At 40.9% G+C, this 20022-nt stretch overlaps 1 protein-coding gene across 7 annotated transcripts in view; it reads right to left on the bottom strand.

The window, feature by feature from the left end:
- The window catches only part of DOCK7 (dedicator of cytokinesis 7), a 188715-nt gene extending 177234 nt beyond the window's left edge, over positions 1 to 11481 (bottom strand). For 3 of the 7 annotated variants that reach the window (XM_020885436.2, XM_020885453.2, XM_070468054.1), the window contains exon 1: positions 11009 to 11272. In XM_020885436.2, coding sequence (XP_020741095.1) covers positions 11009 to 11046 — 38 coding nt within the window. In that variant the 5' untranslated portion in view covers positions 11047 to 11272. Of the gene's footprint in view, positions 1 to 11008 lie in introns of all 7 variants that reach the window. The other 4 variants (XM_020885446.2, XM_020885461.2, XM_070468056.1 and 1 more) reach the window with 3 other exon arrangements.
- Positions 11482 to 20022: the final 8541 nt, after the last annotated feature.

The raw sequence follows: 20022 nt of genomic DNA, 5'->3' as shown, positions 1-20022 counted from the left end.
TGAGCCACCAGGAAAGCCCAGAGTTGGCATTAGGTGAGAGCCAAACTTAACAAAGTTAAGAAATGGGATCCACATCTGGCATCAGGTTACCCTGGTTTTCTTTTTGTACTTCACCAGTTACAATTAAATTTTAGCAGGTAGTAGAGCTGACTATACAGCTATATATTTAAATGATTATAGTGAGGCTACACAACTTCAAACAAGTAATTTCAAAGAATATCAGTTGTTTTGGGAACCAGCTCTCTGATCCTCCTTCTTTTGATCATAAACTCCTTTTTGATAAAGAATTCATTCTTTGAGGTTGAGTGTTGCTGACACCATCATATCTCGCCCCCAAGCCATAGAGGGCATACTACCCAGGACTGGTTAGAGTGCCCTGCATCCCTAAATATAATAATTGGTTCAAGGAAGGATCATAGTAATATGATCTAAGCCAGACCAATAACTAAGTTCCTAAACCTTTTCTGCCACAACTAAACTTGCAGGATGGGAGCCTGGGACTGCCAGTTCCCACTGTAATCCTTTTGTTACACTCTGTGGAAAATCTAGCCAAGACAAGATAAGAAGCCTATAATAATATCACTGGACTGAATTAACCACTGGACCAAATGTACTCAGTTACATTAGTCAGCACCTTCTTGTATGTGCAAATTAATCTGATTTGAGGTTCTGTCACTTGAAACCAAGAAGTCTCTTCTATAAAAGGCCAATGAAAAAGTAGTGGGACACCTCGAGTGGTTGACAAGGGGTCCAAAAGATGCAACCAGAAAGGAAAGGGAACTAACTCTGAGTTAGGAAGATTCAGGAGAAAAGCAGGTAGATAAATTTCCTCTTCTTTCAGAGTCCCATCTACAGATCTGAGGAAATGTCTGCTGTCCAATGATATCCTGTATGGCCTAGCAAGCACACATGCCAAACATCTCTTCCTAGCTCTTTGTGAAGCAGTGGCCAACGAGATAACGTATTACCTTACATTGTTTCCCATCTTTCTCTGTTTCACTTCCCTTTTCTCTTCTAATGCTCTAGGATTATGCCTCCCAGAAAAAGTCTCAACTCTTTATCTTTGTCTCAGTATCTGTTTTCTACGGGACCCAAACCGAAAGAGATCTACAAAACCCTGCAATAACCATAAGGCTTAATACTAAGTGAAAACATTTTGAGATTATAAACAAACTGAGGATGTTGTTGTTCAGTTGCTAAGTTGTGTCCAACTCTTTGCAACCCCGTGGACTACAGCATACCAGGTTCCCCTGTTCTTCACCATCTCCCAGAGTTTGTTCAGATTCATTTCATTGAGTTGGTGATGCTATCTAACCATCTTATCTTCTGCTGCCCCCTTTTCCTTTTGCTTTCAGCATCAGGGTCTTTTCCAATGAGTCAGCTCTTCGCATCAGGTGGCCAAGGTGTTGGAGCTTCAGCTTCAGCATCAGTCCTTCCAATGAATATTCAGGACTGATTTCCTTTACAATTGATTAGTTTGATCTCCTTGCAGTCCAGGGGACTCTCAAGAGTCTTCTCTAACACCACAGTTCAAAAGCATCAATTCTTCAATGCTCAGCTTTCTTTATGGTCCAACTCTCACATCTCTACATGACAAGTGGAAAAACCATAGCTTTGACTATACGAACCTTTGTCGGCAAAGTGACGACACTCAATATTAATACAATGTTGAATAGAAATGATATTAGAAATCTCTACAGGTAATACAAGGTAATAATCTGCAGATCAACACAAAAAAATAAACGAGCTACAAGTTTTGAAAAGATACAACAAAAGTCCTTGATTTTCATATGATACAGCTATGTACATAGAATAAACAAGGCCACAGGGCAGTAAGTAGGTTGACTGCAGCCTAATCTTCCCCTTCAGCTTTAGTCTGTCCTGTAACAGAGGTTTATCAAGTACAAAGTTGGAATATTAAGCCTTCTGAAAAAGACTGACCCTGTGTTTTCCTGAGAAAGTATAACAGTTCTGGTTGAATCAGTCCCACAGTGTTGTTATATAACAGCTTGAGGACCATCCAGAGTTGAAAAGCCTGTGCCCATTTTAAAGAATCAAGGATTATTATTAAATTTCGATTAAAAAAATTTTTTTCCTGGGTAAAGAGTATAATTATTTTTATTAATTATTTTATTTATTATTTTATTAATTATTTTATCCAAGGTATGCTTTCATTTTTTAATTGCAAAGAAAAAGTATAAATAAGAAGCAAAACAAAAGATACAGACTAAAAGTAAAAAACTGGAGCAGACATTATCAGTGTAAAATAGCAACCAATGTCTATAAGTAAAATTATAAACTGTCAGTACATTCTGCCCCTTAAAACCAATTCCTTTGTGCAAAATTAATTTGATATAACAAATCTGGAGGGCAAGGCTACCCATCGCTGTACCTAGGTCAATATTTTTTCTTTTAATTTATTTTAATTGGAGGCTAATTACTTTACAATATTGTGGTGGTTTTTGCCATACATTCACATGAATCAGCCATGGGTGTACATGTGTTCCCCATCCTGAACCTCCTACCTCCCTCCCCATCCCATCCCTCAGGGTCATCCCAGTGCACCAGCCCTGAGCATACTGTCTCAAAAAAGAAAAAGAAAATACAAAGGAATACAAATTTTGAGATTTAACAAGAGTTTAGCAAGATATATTATTATTTATTAGTCACTAAGTCATGTCTGACTCTTTTGTGACCCCATGGTCTATAGACCCCAGGCTCCTCTGTCCATGGGATTTTCCAGGCAAGAATATTGGAGTGGGTTGCCATTTCTTTCTCCAGGGGATCCTCTCAACCCAGAGATTGAACCCATGTCTCCTGCACTGGCAGGCGGATTCTTTACCACTGAGTCACCTGGGAAGCCCAGCAAGGTGTATCACTGATACATACCTAAAAATAAATCTAACAAAAGATATTCAAACCCTTGCAGAGAAAACCATAAAATTTCATTGTGTGATATAAAGACCTAAATAAATGGAAACATACACCACAATCATGAATCGGAAAGTCAATAATATAAGAAGATCATTTCTCCCCCAAATTGATGCATAGATTCAAAGCAATCCCAATCAAAAGGATTTGGCAGTTTTGCATTTTGGGGATTTTTGCTCTGTCTTGTTTTTTGGAGGACCTGAGGACCATCCAGAATTGAACAGCCTGTGCCCATTTCAAAGAATCAAGGATTATTATTAAATTTTGGTAAAAAAAAAAATTTTTTTTTTTTTTAAGAAAATACAAAGTGGGCTGCCATTTTGTAGACAGTAAAAAGTATAGTTGCTTTACAATTTATCTTAGTTTCTGTTGTATAGCAAAGTGAATCACCACACATACACATATAACCCTTCTTTCCTGGATTTCCTTCCCATTTAGGTCACCAAAGATTTGGGAGTTTTTGTTTGTTTTTGGTAGATTCTAAAATATACACAGAAATTCAAAATGCTAAGAGCAGCTAAGACACTTTTTTTTTTAAGGTGGAAAGAGTTATCCTACCAAATTCCAAAGCTTAGTATAATGAAAACTGTTTATAATTAATGAAGACATGTATAACCAGATCAATGGAACAAAACAGAGCCCATAAAAAAGACCCACAAATAAGGACACACACATATATTATAGAGATGGCAGGACAGATCAATAGCGAAAGGAGAATCCATTCTGAAAAAAATAAAATTTCACTCCATACACATATCAAGTGCAGGTGGAATATAAACCTAAATACAAAGCAGGTAATCACAAAGTTTATGATAAATATATGATATATTAATGGCCTCAGGGTAATAAAATATTTCTTAAATAAGACCCCAAAAGTACTATACATTTTTTTTAAAAACTGTTATACTGCATTAAAGCTTATTTTTGAAAAGATTCCAGAAAAAGTATTAAAAACAAACCATAGTGTATGAAGATATTTGCAAAAGATAAAATCAATAAATAACTAATCTACTGAATATATGTAAGGTACTCACAAAAATCAATAAGAAAAAGAACCCAAAGTGAAGAAACAAAGAAAGAAAATGGCCAACTATTTAATTAGGTAATTTACAAAAGAGTAAATTCAAATGGCCGATAAACATACAAAAACAGGGCTCAATCTCATTAGTAATCAAATAAATATGCATTAAAACTTTTACAATAAGATAGCACCATGCATCCATCAGATCAATGAGAAAGTTGGAAAAACCAAGTGACGTTAACTATGTAAAGCAACATTGTGGAAGTGTAAATTTGTACATCTATCTTAGAAAAGTTTGGCATTGCCTAACAAATTTGACGATAAATAAAATTGCTGCTGCTGCTAAGTCGCTTCAGTCATGTTGAACTCTGTGCAACCCCATAGACAGCAGCCCACCAGGCTCCCCCGTCCCTGGGATTCTCTGCCATTTCCTTCTCCAGTGCATGAAAGTGAAGAGTGAAAGTGAAGTAGCTCATTATGTCCTACACATAGCGACCCCAAATTGCTACAACAAGCAATAAAGACCCAGCAACTCCACACCTGAGTATACCCTAGAAAAACTCATGAACATATGTACCAAAATATATGTGTAGGAATGCTCATAGCAGCATTGTTTCTAATAGTCAAAAAACTAGAAACAACCCAAATGCCCATCTACTGTAGAATGGAAAACTGTGGTTATGTTTATACAATGAAAAATATTAAGCAATGAAAATGAATGAACTTCAACTGCTTGTAACATCATGGCTGAATCTCACAGAAACAATTTTGAGCAAAAGAAGATAGAACAGCATACAAACATACAGTATGATCTGATTTAAATGAATTCAAAAATTTTCTAAATTAAATTACTTATGGATGTATTCATAGGTAGTAAAAATAAAGAAAAGCAAGGAAATGGTTATCCCAAATGTCAGGACAGCAGCTTGGAGTACTCTGAACCAAAGGGTAAGATTTAAAAGAGAAAAGGCAGAACATATTGAAAACAAAACTGTTACAGAGACGTAAATGAGCAGAGCATTGTGGAGGTAAAATGAAAACACCAGATTGACTAATCCAAAACGTAAACTCAAGAATAAGCAACAAGAGAAAGACTAGATTATCAATGACTTTTAAAATGCAAGCAGGAGTTTGGATTTAACCCCATAAGAAGTCACTATGTATACATTTTTGAACATACCTATGCCATGATAAAAGCTGTGTTTTAGAGAGACTTCATTTGAAACACATTTGAATTAGAGGTGGAGGGGCTAGATAAGCTACAAATTTATTGTGGTTATCTGTAAGTGAAGTTATGAAAGGTGATTCAGGTGGCAGGAGGGCATTCATTCATACACTTTTTAGATGTCCAGTTTACACAAGATCATGAACTAAGCAGTGGAGATAAAAAGACCTAGTGGCGTGTGTGCTCAGTTGCATCCGACTCTTTGCAACCCCCTGAACTATAGCTTAAGAGGTTCCTCTGTCAGTGGAATTATAAAGATTAGATGGTGAAGTAAGAAAGGAGTTCCTCACTTATACTTTTGAAGACCCATCAATGTGGGTGAGTTGAGGATAAGGAGGGATTACTGACGTGTAGTTGCTAAGTTGTGTCCAACTCTTCTGCAACCCCGTGGACTGTACAGGAGTACAGACATGGGATTTTCCAGGCAAAAATAATGGAATAGGTTGCCAATTCCTACTCCAGGGGATTTTCCCAACCCTGGGATCAAACTGGCGTCTCCTGCACTGCCAGGCAGATTCTTTAGCACTGTGGCACCTGGGAAGCCCAAAAAGACCTAGACCAGTCCTCAAAGAGCTCTGAAAGCAGTATAAAAGAGGGGGGATGGAGAAAGGAGAGCAAGCATGAGAAATTAAAAAAAAAAAAAAACTGTAGCGCATGAAATCAGTGACGAACAAAAGAAAAAAGTCAACCATTCCTAATTCTCAAGAGGTCTACAATTCAAGTACACATAAGGAGCATGGTAAGCACTGCCATATGGCTACAAGATTGATGAGAAGGGGAACAAGCAGGAAGTAGTCGTGACTATACCACATACATGTGAGAAAGGTGACTATAAAAGAAAAAGGAATGACTGGTTGGCAGCTAGAAATGCCAGAAGACTCGACAGTTCTTTGTTTTATGATGAGAGAGGCATGATAAGTCTATGGCTTAAGGGAAACATCCATGAAAAAGAACAGACTGAAGATGTTACAAACGAAAGGGAAAATTGTGAGATCAAGGTTGGGAGTAGGTGGCAAGATACAGGGTTCAAAACTCAGTAAAATAGGTAAGTTTTAGGGACAAGACACCTTTCCGGTTCAAGAGAAGGACGGTTGAATGACATACTGGGACAGTCATATGTCAAAGTTAAAATGAAGGACTCATGTGCTATGGAGGCTTCCCATATGCTAACAGTAAATAATCTGCCTGCCAGTGTAGGAGATATAAAAGATGCAGGTTCAATTCCTAGGTCAGGAAGATCCCCTGAAGGAGGGCATGGCAACCCACTCCAGTATTCTTGCCTGGAGAATTCCATGGACAGAGGAGCCTGGCGGGCTACAGTCCCTGGTGTCCCGAAGAGTCAGACACAACTGAAGTGACTTAGCACAGCACAGACCATGTGATATGGCCCCCAAATTTTCAGTAAAAGATGGAGTAGGTAAACAAAGATGGTAAATAAGAGAAATTATTTGGAATAAACCTCATTTCAAATGAGAAGACATTAATTAATAAAAGATCAAGTCTGGACTACTCTAGTCTCCTTCTAACACTACTCTGCAGCTCAGAAGCAAGAAATAGGTTAGATATTCAGCATTAACAGTTAGGGAGATGAGTGCAACAGAAGGCCAGGGAGGTGGTATATGTGTCTAAAGTAATGAAACAGGCAGCACTGAAATAGTTGATACTATTTGAAAATGATTTACTTTGATCAGGAGTGAGAAAATAAATTGAACAAAGTAGATTAAAAGATTGGGCCTATCCAGCCAGGGTTATGAACAGATTCAAGACTAAAAACAACTGAGGTTATAAATAAGCCTATATCCAGAAAATCCTACTCATGTAAGATTTTCCTCAGAAATAAAGATCTGATTAAGTCTTTCATTAAATTCTGCTTCTTGGGCAGCAAAATGATACCAAATTAACAAAGATTAAGAAAGCAAGGGTAACTTTGGGGATACTAATAGCAGCACTGTTAGAAAATCTAGAGCTACCACAGAAAATATCTTGCAGAAAGAAAATACAAATAGTAAGGGTTTAATATCTGAAATCAGAGGACTAGGATTTGAGCCTCAAATAAGACAAATAACCTCATTCTCTCAGTAGGCCTCAGTTCTGCATCTAGATTATAGGAATGGTAAATAATATAGGAATAATAGCAGCAGCTAACATTTTTTGAATGCTTATGTTTCAGGCACAGGTTTGTGTTTTACATATATCATCTCATTTAATCCTCAAAGTAACCCTATAGAGGTTTCCAGCTCCACTTTACTGATAAGCAAACCAAGACAAAGAGGTTAGATCAACTTCCCAGAATTACACAGCTATTATTCGTATAAGCAGAATTTCAACCTGAGGGATGTGACCTAGAGCCTACATTCTGTTCTATGTTCTTCTGCCTTCTGGGTTATGAAGATGAGAATGTGGTAAAAAGTGTTTTAAGTATACACAAATGTTCATCGTTACAGCTGAATATCAAGTGACAGGACAAAATAATCCAAACAAAATCCTAGATCATTTATCTTACAAACAACATTCCATAAACTGCACCTATTATACATTGCTGTTGTTCAGTCACTACGTCGTGTCCGACTCTTTGCGACCCTATAAACTGCAGCCCGCTGGGCTCCTCTGTCCAAGGGGTTCTCCAGGCAAGAATACTGGAGTCAGCTGCCATTTCTTCCTCCATGAAATCTTCCCGGACCAGGGACTGAATTCACATCTCCTGCACTGGCAGGTGGATTTTTTACCACTGAGCCACCTGGGAAGCTCATTATATACGAGGGAGTGATCACAAAGGTTAACAAAGCATATGCCTTGTTCTCCAAAAGCAGGGAGAACAGACAAGAGGCAATACTTGACATGAAGTCTGCTTTTCTATGATGAGCTGAGGTTAGTAGAGCAATCAGTGATACAGAATAAAGAGCTTCAAGAAATCACCAAATCACAGCCTCAAAAAACAACAGCACTAAAAGCAAAGGGCTAGGAAATAACTAAGCCAGAAAAGGGACCAGTATAATTCTTTTTAAAGTAAAGGTTTTTAAAAAACCATAAACCTTTGAAAACAAAAAATAAGTTTTCAGATAGCAACAGGCTTTTCACAGAGCAAGAAAGCTCATACAGGTACATCATAAAAAGGATTATTACTTCCAAGAAATGGTCCTAAGCCATTTTATAAATCCCACAATAATTTCTAAAAAGTGATCCTTCCTGGGCACTCATTATCAAAAAAGCACTTATAAGCACTTCACAGGTACGAATTTATTTAACTCTTACAACCACCCTATAAGGTGAGTCCATATGCCATTAACTCCATTTTACAGATAGGGAAAATGAGGTAAAACTGTGGGGAAATAACTTGCCCAAGTTTACTCTGTGGGGGGCAGTGCTAGGATGTCAAACCAGGCAGTTTGTTTCCAAACTGTACTATACTTCCCCTGGTAGGAAATTAAGAAGCAGAACAGGAATTTATTCAGCCATATTTGATAAGCAGGAGGAAAGTACCTTTCATTTACTATGACCAGATAAGCTGCTCTGTCCTTGGTCTTCCCTCCAAATTTAAGTCCGCGAATTCCTCCTGAACTCTCTCTTCCTCTGCTTTAACTACAGTCTACTAGCTGATTACTCCCAAATCTAGACCTCCAACTCAAGCTCTCTTCTGCACCTTAAACCTGTACCAACAGCCTCATAGACGTTTCTTTTTGAGCGCTCCACAGCACTTCAAAACTAACTAGTCCAAAACTGAATTAACATCTCCGTTACACCTCACTTCCCACCCTCAGGCCCTTTCCTCCTCCTGCACGCCCTTACCTCAACAACTGCCTCTAACCCAGTTGCCAGATCAGAAACTTGGATGTCCTCCCAGACTCTTCGGTCTTCCTCACCTTCCACATCCAATCATCCATCAATCACTGCACGCCTACGTCTAAATATCTCTCCAATCAATTCCTGTATCTTCATTTCTATTGCCTCATGTACTTTTATAACTTTACAAGGCAATGTTAATTTGAATTTTTTGTTTTGCAAAACTGGTTATCTTTCTTTCTTGTGTTTTGTCATGTCTATCTTAGGACAAATTCCATGACTGGAGAATAGACATTGTATATATTTCATACCTAACTCCCTAATGTGCACTTTCTTGATCAGCACAGTGTTCTCAGAGATAAGCTTTTGGCTCTATTTAAGAGAAATTAATACTTAGCATGCATGTCAAGTAATATTATCTATTTTTAAACGGCACTACCTTCAGAAACAAGATCAAATTATTTTACAAAAAAAGAACAAAAGTAATAATTTCCTATTAAGTAATAAATTCCTATGAAGTCTATCACAGCTCCCTAGATTATACTAATTATTGTAAGAGTTCAGTGATAGCTAGCAGGAGTCATACACCACACTAAAACTTTTACACAAATTATGCCACAATGTTTACAACAACTCTATGAACTGGGTACCCTTTTTTGGTTTGTTTTTACCCATTATCCAGATCAGCTTAAAACTAAAGCTTAAGAGAACTTTATCAATTTGGCCAAGGTGTCAACTTAGAAAGTAACAATCAGGATTTCAGCCCATGTCATAGACTGAGCCTCTACGCTCTTAAGTATTTACTATTTTGCCTCCTAAAGAGGAAATGAAATATGTTTTAAAGTTCGAAAGAAAAAAAAAATAAGCACAAAGCTTAAAGAGATGTTAGTTTTAAATGAAAAACATAATCAAAATAGAGTAACACTATGGAAGTTCAGATAGTTAAGAAAGGACCTGTTTGGCAGGTAAAAAAAAATCTTTAAGAAATAACAGTAAACTAAAAAGATCCAAAATCAGAGAAATATAATTGTCGAAAAAGTAATATATTCGAATGTTGCTTTCTTTTCTTGCGACTTCGTAACTAACAGAATGTCTAGTGTCGTATACATTTGTGTATTTCACAATCAAGGTCTACAAATATTAGAATCCTCCCCCGTAATTCAATTTTTAGTTTTAGAGGGGAGAAAGGCGGCAACGTTCTCACCACAAGTAGGTAAAAGAAAACTCAGCTTTGATCGCTTACTTTTTACGTCCAGACTCCTAAAACACGAGTCAAAGGGCCGGCGTATAAAGAACACTGCCTATCATCCATCTTTCTCCGGAGCTACAGGAAACACAGGGTAATTCGCATTCACACGCTACTAAGATCAAGCTCCAGCGTACAATTCGGCAGATCCTGCGGCTGCACACCGAAGGTGCAAAGCACAGGTTCTCAACTTTTGATTCTGACCGTATGTTTTCCATTCTGGGTGCACGCGCCCACTCTGAACAAGACCCCTGGGTGCAAAGAGGATTCGTGTCAGATTTCTGGGAAGGGTGAAGGGGCGTGAAGGAGGGGCGGCCTCCCTCCTCCGCCAGGAGTCCGCCGCGCACCGAACCTTTTGTTGGGGTGGAGGCGAGGGCGGACCCCCCGCACCCTCCTGGTGAGAACCGAGGGTGGGCGGACAGAGGGAAAGGGCCCCGGCCAGCCCGGGGGTGGGAACACAAAGAATTCGGGAAGCACCGAGCGGCCGGCCGCCGAGCTTACCCCGCCTGCCTTTCAATAAGCCGCCGCCAAACTCCAGGCCCGGGCGGCCGAGGAGCCGGCGGAGCTGGGCGCGCGGGGCTCTCTGCGCCCTCGGGGTAGGCGAGGGCTGAGGGCCGAGGCAGAAGCGCCGCGCGAGGCCTCGGCCGCCCCGGCGAGTCCCCTCGGCCCCTACGCCCAGCAGCCGACCAGGCCGCGGGATCCCGGCGCCCCCGTCGCCACACCCACCCGCCTCCTAGGCCGGACCCGGGAGGACTCTCCGGCTCTTCCTCTGGCTGCGGCGGCGCGCCACACGCCCCAGATTTACCTGCTGATCTTCTGGGCGAAGGCGCGGCGCTCGGCCATGGCTGCTAAGGCGGCGGCGGCGGTCTGGGCGCGGACGGGCGGGCGGGCGCGTGCCTCCTCGCTCGCGATCCCTCCCTCGCCGCCTCCTCCAGTCCCCGCTCCGGACCCGGGAGGCTGGGGCTGGCGGCCGGAGCCGGGAACGAGCCCAGCCGTAATGCTCCTTAGAGGCGCGCAGCAAGAAACCGCACCTCCCCCAGCGCGTCGATCCCCTCGGGAACCCGGGCTTCAGAACGCAGCTCCGGCCCGCGGGAGCCAAGAGGAAGAATGGGGCGTGGAGGGACGCAGCCGCCGGCCGTGACCGCATGGCTGCCGCGGGGCCCACATGATCAGAAGGACGCAGAGAGGGGCCAGCGACCTGGCGAGGCTCAGGAAAATAAGATAACCGAGCGCGTGGGGGGGAGCCTGGCTCTCCCAAAAAGGAAGGGAAGGAAATGGAAGTTAGGCTTGGCCGAGGGGGCTGTGCTCTGCCGCCGGGATAACTGGGTCGGTGTTCTTGCGCGCCCATCTCCCAGCAGTTGAAAGCATTATCAGTTCTGCTGCGACCTTGTGAATGGGGTCTCCGCGCTTCCCGAATTCTTTGTGTTAAGTAAAATCTTACTTAATCTTCACAACAGCTCTTGAAAATAAATTATTATCCCTATTTTAGAGAAAAGGAATTCGGTTCAGAGAAACTAAGCGAGTGGCCCTAGGTCACACAGATGGTAACCTCCTAAACCCAAACTCAAACCCAGAGCCCAAGCCTTTTCTTTGAGGACAAGTGTTTCTGCTGTATTAAGACTCTTCCTGAATCTCTTTCTTTCCCCTTTTGAATCTCATTTTCCATTTGTATGTGTTGAACCAGATGAGTTCTAATGTACTTTGCCATTTTGACATTCTGCTAAGTAATCTGAATGTTTACCTGTCAAACTGATCTTGCCCATCAAGCCTATAAAATAGGGACTGGTGGAAATCCTGTTTCATTATTCTGTTGTAATCCCATACTGTCTAGTGTATTTGGCTCCTAATGCATATTTGCTGATTACTAGTTTTACGGTGAGATTAAGAAAAAATACCTTAATTTTAGTAGCTTTCTCTTAACTGTTGCAAGAATTTAATATGTATATTTGTGTGCATGCACGCGTGTGTGTGCTCAGTTGTGTCTAACTCTGCAACCCCGTGGACTGGAGCCCGACAGATTCCTCAATCCATGGTATTTTCCAGGCAAGAATACCGGAGTGGGATGCCAGTTCCTACTCCAGGGGATCTTCCTGAGCCCGGGATCATCCCCGTGTCTTGCGCCTCTTGCATTGGCAGACGGATTCGTCACCATTGTGCAACCTGGGAAGCCCTCCCTCTCTTTTACAGCTGGCAAATTATCAACATGGAGTTAGGTCACCTGTGGAGTCACACACTGAGTCAGAGATAAAAGCCTCAGTTAGTCAGATCCATAACTTCCTGTTTTATCTTCTTCTTCTAACCGCTGTGGAAGACTTCATTCATTTGTATAACAATGCTCATTCCTGTAAAGAGAGTCTATTCCAAAATGTACATATGTAGCCTCTCCCCAAGTGTAGTCCAAAGTGTAGTCCAGTGTGGTCCAAACTGCTGCTCTCAGGAAGTTTGATTTTGTTGGCAAACATGAAACAGCCTCTCAAAACCATTAGTCAAGGCTAACACTGTATCTTAGCCTTTAAGACCCTCCACCCATGATAGGAACCTAATCATATGCTGCCACCTCCTTACCTTGTGACCTTGGGCAAGTTACTTGATCTCAACTCTAAAATAGGGTAATAACTGTACCTACTTGAAAGAGAATCATGAGGATTTGTTAATTCACATACAATTCTTAGAACGGGGCCTGGCATATGGTTAAGTACTATATGTATTAGCTGCTGTTAATATTATTACTCTTATTATCATTATTCATCCTACGCTTAAGCTTGCCCTGGGTGCTTGATAGTCACTGAATCGTTTGTCTGCTCTCATGCTGCCAGCCAGATGTTATATGCCTTTATCTCTGCTCTCCAAACATCTTTTCACTACTCTCTCAGAGAACTAACCACATTCTGCTTTGAATGGTTCTTTGTGTACATGACTCACTAGTTGCCAAAGTGTTTGAAAGGACATTACATGCACTGTGCAGCTTGCTGGGAACATTTGGAGCAGGAAGAGGACAAGCTATAAGCAGGCTAGACAGAGTCTGGGGAATACTTCAAGTGAGAATGGTGGTCCCCACCTCTGAAGAAGAGCTAGACAAGCCCAGTGTGGGCAGAATGGGCAAATAATCATGTCCGACAAGAGTCCAATCTCAGGGAAATGTATGGAGCTCAACAGAGGAACTGAGAGGGGAATATTTTTGGTTGACCAGCATCCAAGCCCCCCCCCCACACACACACACACACTGGTATCAAACACCATATACTTCTATACAGCTGATTCCCCACCCCTGTTTCAAGGATAAGCCTTGGTCTAGGCCTGGCCAAGCCAACCAGCCCATTCCCCTGGCTTCTGTGTCTGGTTTTGGGATAAGCAAATGAATCAAGCCAAGATGGTTGGGCCCAATCAGAACTAAAAATTGCATGTGTTATACCAGTGGCCTCCACTCAAAGAAGGCCTTCCTAAGAGTGAAGTCAGTCACAGCAAGAGAAGAGATGGAAGGAGAATCCTTGTGCATTACTGGAGCCTTGGACTTTGCAGTTACATGAACTAATAATGTGCTGGGGGAAGAAGTGTTGCTTTTGTTTTTTTTAGTTTTTGCTTAAGCTAATTTGAGTTGTGTTTTCTGTCATTAGCAAATGGGAAAAATTAGTACTACAACAAAAAATTCAGGACAGTACATTTAAGTTCTAGACAGTATCAGTTCTCAGCATCAGGTGAAGACAAGATATTCATTTCTTTTTTTTTTAATAGTTATTTATTTGGCTGTACCAGGTCTTTAGTTGTGGCATGCAAACTCTTAGTTGCGTCTTGTAGGATCTAGTTCCCTGACCAGGGATGGCACCTGGGCGTCTGCATTGGGAGCACAGAGTCTTAACCACAGGACCATCAGGGAGGTCCCAAGATGTTCATTTCACATGAGGTGGTGAAACTTCATATGGTGGAATTTACTTCGTGTTTAACCCAGTTAAAACTTTGTGGAAAGGCTTATTGGAACTCTGGGAGCACCAATGGCCTAGCCATTGACTGGGGTTCAAAACCCAAGTGCCCCCCCGGTGGAAAGATCCTGGCGAAGAAAGTACTTATCAGGGACCAGGACCAATTTGGCAGCATAGCCCCCAAGTCATGAATTTTAGGTAAGAAAGCCTCGGTACAGTTTTCTCACTAGATAAACAGCTTTCTAAGTCTTTCAAGCAGAAGACTTAGGGATAGAAAAGGAAAAAAAGAGAAAAAAAGAAAGGAAGGTCATGTTAATTTCACATTCTAACTTGTATCAAGCTCGAGTTTCCCCTATTAAAAAGTACTAAGGAGGAGAGCAGTTGTGGCAAGGTCAAGGTTCTAAGGCCACAGTACAAACAGGCAGTTTTTGTGTCATAAGGAATAAAGGGGGCTTCCCAGGTGGCACAGTGGTAAAGAATCCACCTGCCAATGCCAGAGACTAAGGAGACACAGGTTTGATCCCTAGTTTGGGAAGATCCCCTGGAGGAGGAAATGGGAACCCACTCCAGTATTCTTGCCTGGAAAATCCTATGGACAGAGGAGCCTGGCAGACTACAGTCCATGGGGTCGCAAAGAGTCAGACACGACTGAGCGACTGAGCACACACAGGAAATGATGTTTTAGTTTTGCAGGTAGAATGTGTTCTCTTTGGGGATTTGGGGGAGGGTGGGGACTGGTTCCTCTTCTCCAGGCTTGTGCTTTAATTAAGCACCACTGGATTCATGCAATAAGAGTAACACGGGGTTCCCTCTACTGAAGGCTCTAGGAAGGCTCAAGGGGTGTGGCCTGGGGGGAAGGGAGGACTGTGCCATGCCACTTGGGCTTGCCTCAGCCCCAGACTGAAGCCTGGGAGTTGGACGCAAGTCCAAGGTGGAGATGCTTTGGCTTGTCCTCAGTCATTTGTGCGTGTGTGCTCAGTTGCTAAGTAAGTCGTGTCCAACTTTGTGCGACCCCATGGACTGTATCCCCTCAGTCCAGTGGATTTCCCAGGTAAGAATACTGGAGTGGGTTACCACTTCCTTCTCCAGGGGATTTTCCCGACCCCGAGGTCGAAACTGCACCTCCTGAGACTCCTTCATTGACAGGTGAATTCTTTTTTTTTTTCCATTTATTTTTATTAGTTGGAAGCTAATTACTTTACAATTCTTTACCTCTGAGCCACCTGGGACGGCCCTCTGTCTTTCGCTCTCTTAATACCTAGCAAATGTGATTCAGGGATCCTAACCTGACCACACTTCACAGCTAGTAGCACTCATGTCTACCCTGTTATGATGCTTGATACATTACTCAATTGTTGCCTATTTATCCATGTACTCCATCAGACTGAATCTCCTTTCACTGTCATATTTTCAGTATATAAAACACTACCTGATCCATTACAATCACTCAGTAAATATTTCTGAGTGAATGGATGCCATGGACTAAAGTATTTTGAGATCATAATTATGATATCCCTAATTTACATTTTCCTAAAGCAGAGCTTGAGACACAACTTGGAAGCAGGCAGTTTATTAGAGAAGAGATCCTAAGAAGCTGGAAAGAAGGAGTAGAGAGAGTGGACCAGAGGAGAGAAAGTCAGTAAAGAGGGCATTATTAGCTCTGTGAGCATCAAAGCTCAATCCTGCCTACCATTGTCAGGAGAACTGGTTAGTATGCACTTCAGAACTGGCCCTCTGAGGTTGAGTATTTAGCTACCTTGGTTGAAGGCTGACCCTAGGGACATTAACACTCCCACACTCTGTGCTGCAAAAAGTTGAGAGATACGGTAGGTGCTTCAGATGGGAAGCCATCCATGAGCATAACTGTCCACCAGGGCTGCCACTAAAATCAGAGATGAGCTGTGGGGAAGAAGTATGAAGCACCAGTAGTTTATATTACAGAATCCTGAAAGTGACACAGATATTACAGTAACAACCCTCCTAGAATAGAATATATTTGCTCTTCATGGTTCTTTAGCTGGAAATGGTCAAAAGGCTAGACTATCCCAATCAGCATGGCCTGAAATGTAGGCTCAGTGCCCCCTTTAAAAACAACGCCATGTTATGTCTTTTCTGAATGAGCTGTATTTAAAGGTAGTCATACTTGATGAGGGAAATTTCTTCTTTTAGAAGAATTCGAGCCAACAGCTGCAGAGGTAGTATAGACTCTGGTGAAATAGTGAATCTAGACCTGCACTATCCATTAACTACTTGCCATATGTGACCATTTACATTTTAATTAATTAAAGTTTAAAAATCACTTTTCAGCAGTATTCAATAACCACATGTGATTAGAGGCATAGGACAGTTTATAGATAGAATATTTCCATCATCATAGAAATTTCTATTGGACAATACTGACCCAAACATTATAGCTGATAAAACATTAAATAGAGACTGTTGGGGAATTTTAAATGTTTGGATCAGGCCAATAAGAATAGAACCCGATGATTAATCTTAATATCAAAAAAACTCAGTCAGTCACTATATTCCTCCTCATATGATATAAAGATGAGATGTTTATGATGTATGCAGTACCACCTATGAAATATTTCTATCAGAACTTTAAATCCAAATCTGATCAAGCCTCTGGATCTAATTATGAGCCTATAAAAATATAGGGGCTTGAGGAACATGTTAAGTAATATCCTAGGGTTGCAATTTGCTTCCCAGGTGGCTTAATGGTAAAGAATACACCTGCCAATGAAGGACCTGCAGGAGACATGGGTTCGATCCGCGGGTGGGGAAGATCCCCTGGAGAAGGAAAAGGCAACCCATTCCAGTATTCTTGCCGGGATAAACCCATGGACAGAGGAGCATGGCAGACTACAGCCCATGGGGTCACAAAGAGTTGGACCTGACTGAAGCAACAGCACACATGCATGCAGGGTTGCAATTAACAAAACTGAGGAGATGACAAATACTACAGGACACAATGACTTGGTTCCTTCAAGAAATAAATAGCAAGGAATTTTTAAAAGATTGAAAATAGAATAAAAGCACAAGCAACAAAAGGTGAATTGGACATCATCAGAATTAACAATGTTTGTATTTCAAAAGACATCACCATCAAGAAAGTGAAAAAACAAACCAAAGAATGGAGAAAATTTTTGCAAATCTTTTATTTCATAAGAGGCTTTTGTCTCAAATATATATAAACAACTCTTATATGTCAATAGTAAAAAGAGAAATAACCTAATTTTAAAATGGGCAAACAATTTGAATAGATGTTTCTCCAAAGAAGATATGCAAATGGCCAATACACATATGAATAATGTGTTCAACATCATTAGCTATGAGAGAAATGCAAATCAAAAGCACTGAGAAATATCACTTCACACCCATTAGGATGACTAGAATCTAAAGGATAGATATTACTAAGTGTTGATGAGGATGTGAAGAAATTGGAATCCCCTTTTATTGCTAATATGAATGTAAAATGGTCCTGCCATTTTTTTGGAAAACAGTCTGGCAGGTCCACAACATGTTTATATATAGAGTCACCATGTGACCCAGAAATTCCATTCTTCAGTATATACCCAGAAGAAATGAAGACATATGTCCACACAAAAATTTGCCCATGAACTGTTTATAGCAGCATTCTTCATTATAGCCAAAAAGTGGAGACAGCTCAAATGCCAATCAACTAATGGATGGATAAAATGTTGTATATCCGTATAATAGAATATTACTTGACAATAACAATAAAGTACTGATACATACTACAACGGATCTTGAAACATGCTAAGTGAGAGAAACCAGACACAATGGGTCACAATTTATATGAAGTGTGAAATAGACAAAGCCACAGAGACAGAAAGTAGATTAGTGCTCCCCAGGGTCTGAGACAAAGGCAGAATGGAGGATGATTCCTTATAGGTATAATGTTTCTTCAGGAGGCAGTTAAAATGTTCTATAATTAATTGTGATAGCTGTACAACTCTATGAATGTACTAAAATCTGTATAAATTTGTGTGTGTGTTTATTTTCTAATTAATTTTTACTGGAGCATAGTTGCTTTACAATGTTATGTTCATTTCTACTGTACAGCAAAGTGAATCAGCTACATGTATACATATATCCCCTCTTTTTTTGAATTTCCTTCCCATTCTCATACTTGTCTGTTTTATACATAGCATCAATGGTGTACATATGTCAATCCCTATCTTCCATGTCCTCCCACTACCCTCCTAAAATCTACTTAAATTTTACACTTTAAATGGCTGGATGGTATGAAGTGTGAATTATATCTTGAACTGACTTTATTCACAACAGTCTGACACCAAATATGAGTTGTTTTTCCCCACACAAACCAATTCTCCAACTCTCTGAACATCAATTGGCTGTCTGTAGTCCATTTCAGTTCTGACACTACCTACCTGGGGTTTGATTCACCCCACAAGTTAATCCTGCTCAATCCTGTAAGATTTCCCCCAACTCAGATGACAGTTTCAAGTCAGAGGTCACTACTTGACTTCAGAACTACTGGCTGTAAGTTCAGTAGGTTTCACTAATTTGCTAGAATGGCTCACAGAACTCAAGTAGATTCTTTACTTACTATGACCAGCTTACATAAACACTACAATATGAATAGCCAGATAGAGGTACTTAGGGCAAGATCCAGAAGAGGTCAAGCACAGGCCCTTCTGTCCCTGTGAAGTTGGGGTGCACTTGGCAGGAAAAGTGTCTATCAACTCAGAAACTCTCCAAACAATGTCATCTAGGGTTTTTATGGAGGTTTTATTATGTAGATACAACTGATTAAATCATCCGCTACTGGTGACTGACCTCAATCTCCAGCTCCTCCTCTCCACAGAAGTCTATGGATAGGGCTGAAAGTTCCAAACCTGTAATCTCCTAGTTGGTTCTTCTGGCAGCCAGCTCCCATCCTAATGCAATCTAGAGACCCACCGGGAGTCACCTCATTAGCATAAACTCATACAATTGAATTTTCCAGTCCCAAAAAAGGGTAATGCCAAGGAATGCTCAAACTACCACACAACTGCACTCATCTCACACACTAGTAAATGCACAATTGCACTCATCTCACACACTAGTAAAGTAATGCTCAAAATTCTCCAAGTCAGGCTTCAACAGTACATGAACCGAGAACTTTCAGATGTTCAAACTGGATTTACAAAAGGCAGAGAAACCAGAGATCAAATTGCCAACATCCGCTGGATCATCGAAAAAGCAAGAGAGTTCAAGAAAAACATCTACTTCTGCTTTATTGACTATGCGAAAGTCTTTGACTGTGTTGATCACAAACAAACTGTGGAAAATTCTTAAAGAGATGGGAATACCAGACCACCTGACCTGCCTCTTGAGAAATCTGTATGCAGGTCAGGAAGCAACAGTTAGAACTGGACGTGGAACAACAGACTGGTTACAAATAGGGAAAGGAGTATGCCAAGGCTGTATATTGTCACCCTGCTTATTTAACTTATATGCAGAGCACATTAAGAGAAATGCTGGGCTGAAGCACAAGCTGGAATCAAGATTGCAGGAAGAAATATCAATAACCTCAGGTATGCAGATGACACCACCCTTATGGCAGAAAGCAAAGAAGAACTAAAGAGCCTCTTGATGAAAGTGAAAGAGGAGAGTGAAAAAGTTGGCTTAAAACTCAACATTCAGGAAACTAAGATCATGGCATCTGGTCCCATCACCTCACGGCAAGTAGATGGATAAACAGTGGAAACAGTGGCAGACTTTATCATTTTGGGCTTCAAAATTACTACAGATGATGACTGCAGCCATGAAATTAAAAGACATTTGTTCCTTGGAAGAAAAGTTATGACCAACCTAGACAGCATATTAAAAAGCAGAGACATTACTTTGCCAACAAGGGTCTGTCTGGGGT

This window comes from Odocoileus virginianus, chromosome 5 (assembly GCF_023699985.2).
Source record: "Odocoileus virginianus isolate 20LAN1187 ecotype Illinois chromosome 5, Ovbor_1.2, whole genome shotgun sequence".
Classification (NCBI taxonomy): domain Eukaryota; kingdom Metazoa; phylum Chordata; class Mammalia; order Artiodactyla; family Cervidae; genus Odocoileus; species Odocoileus virginianus.
The sequence above is the reverse complement of the archived record's forward strand: the minus strand, read 5'-3'. Positions and strand labels throughout refer to the sequence as shown.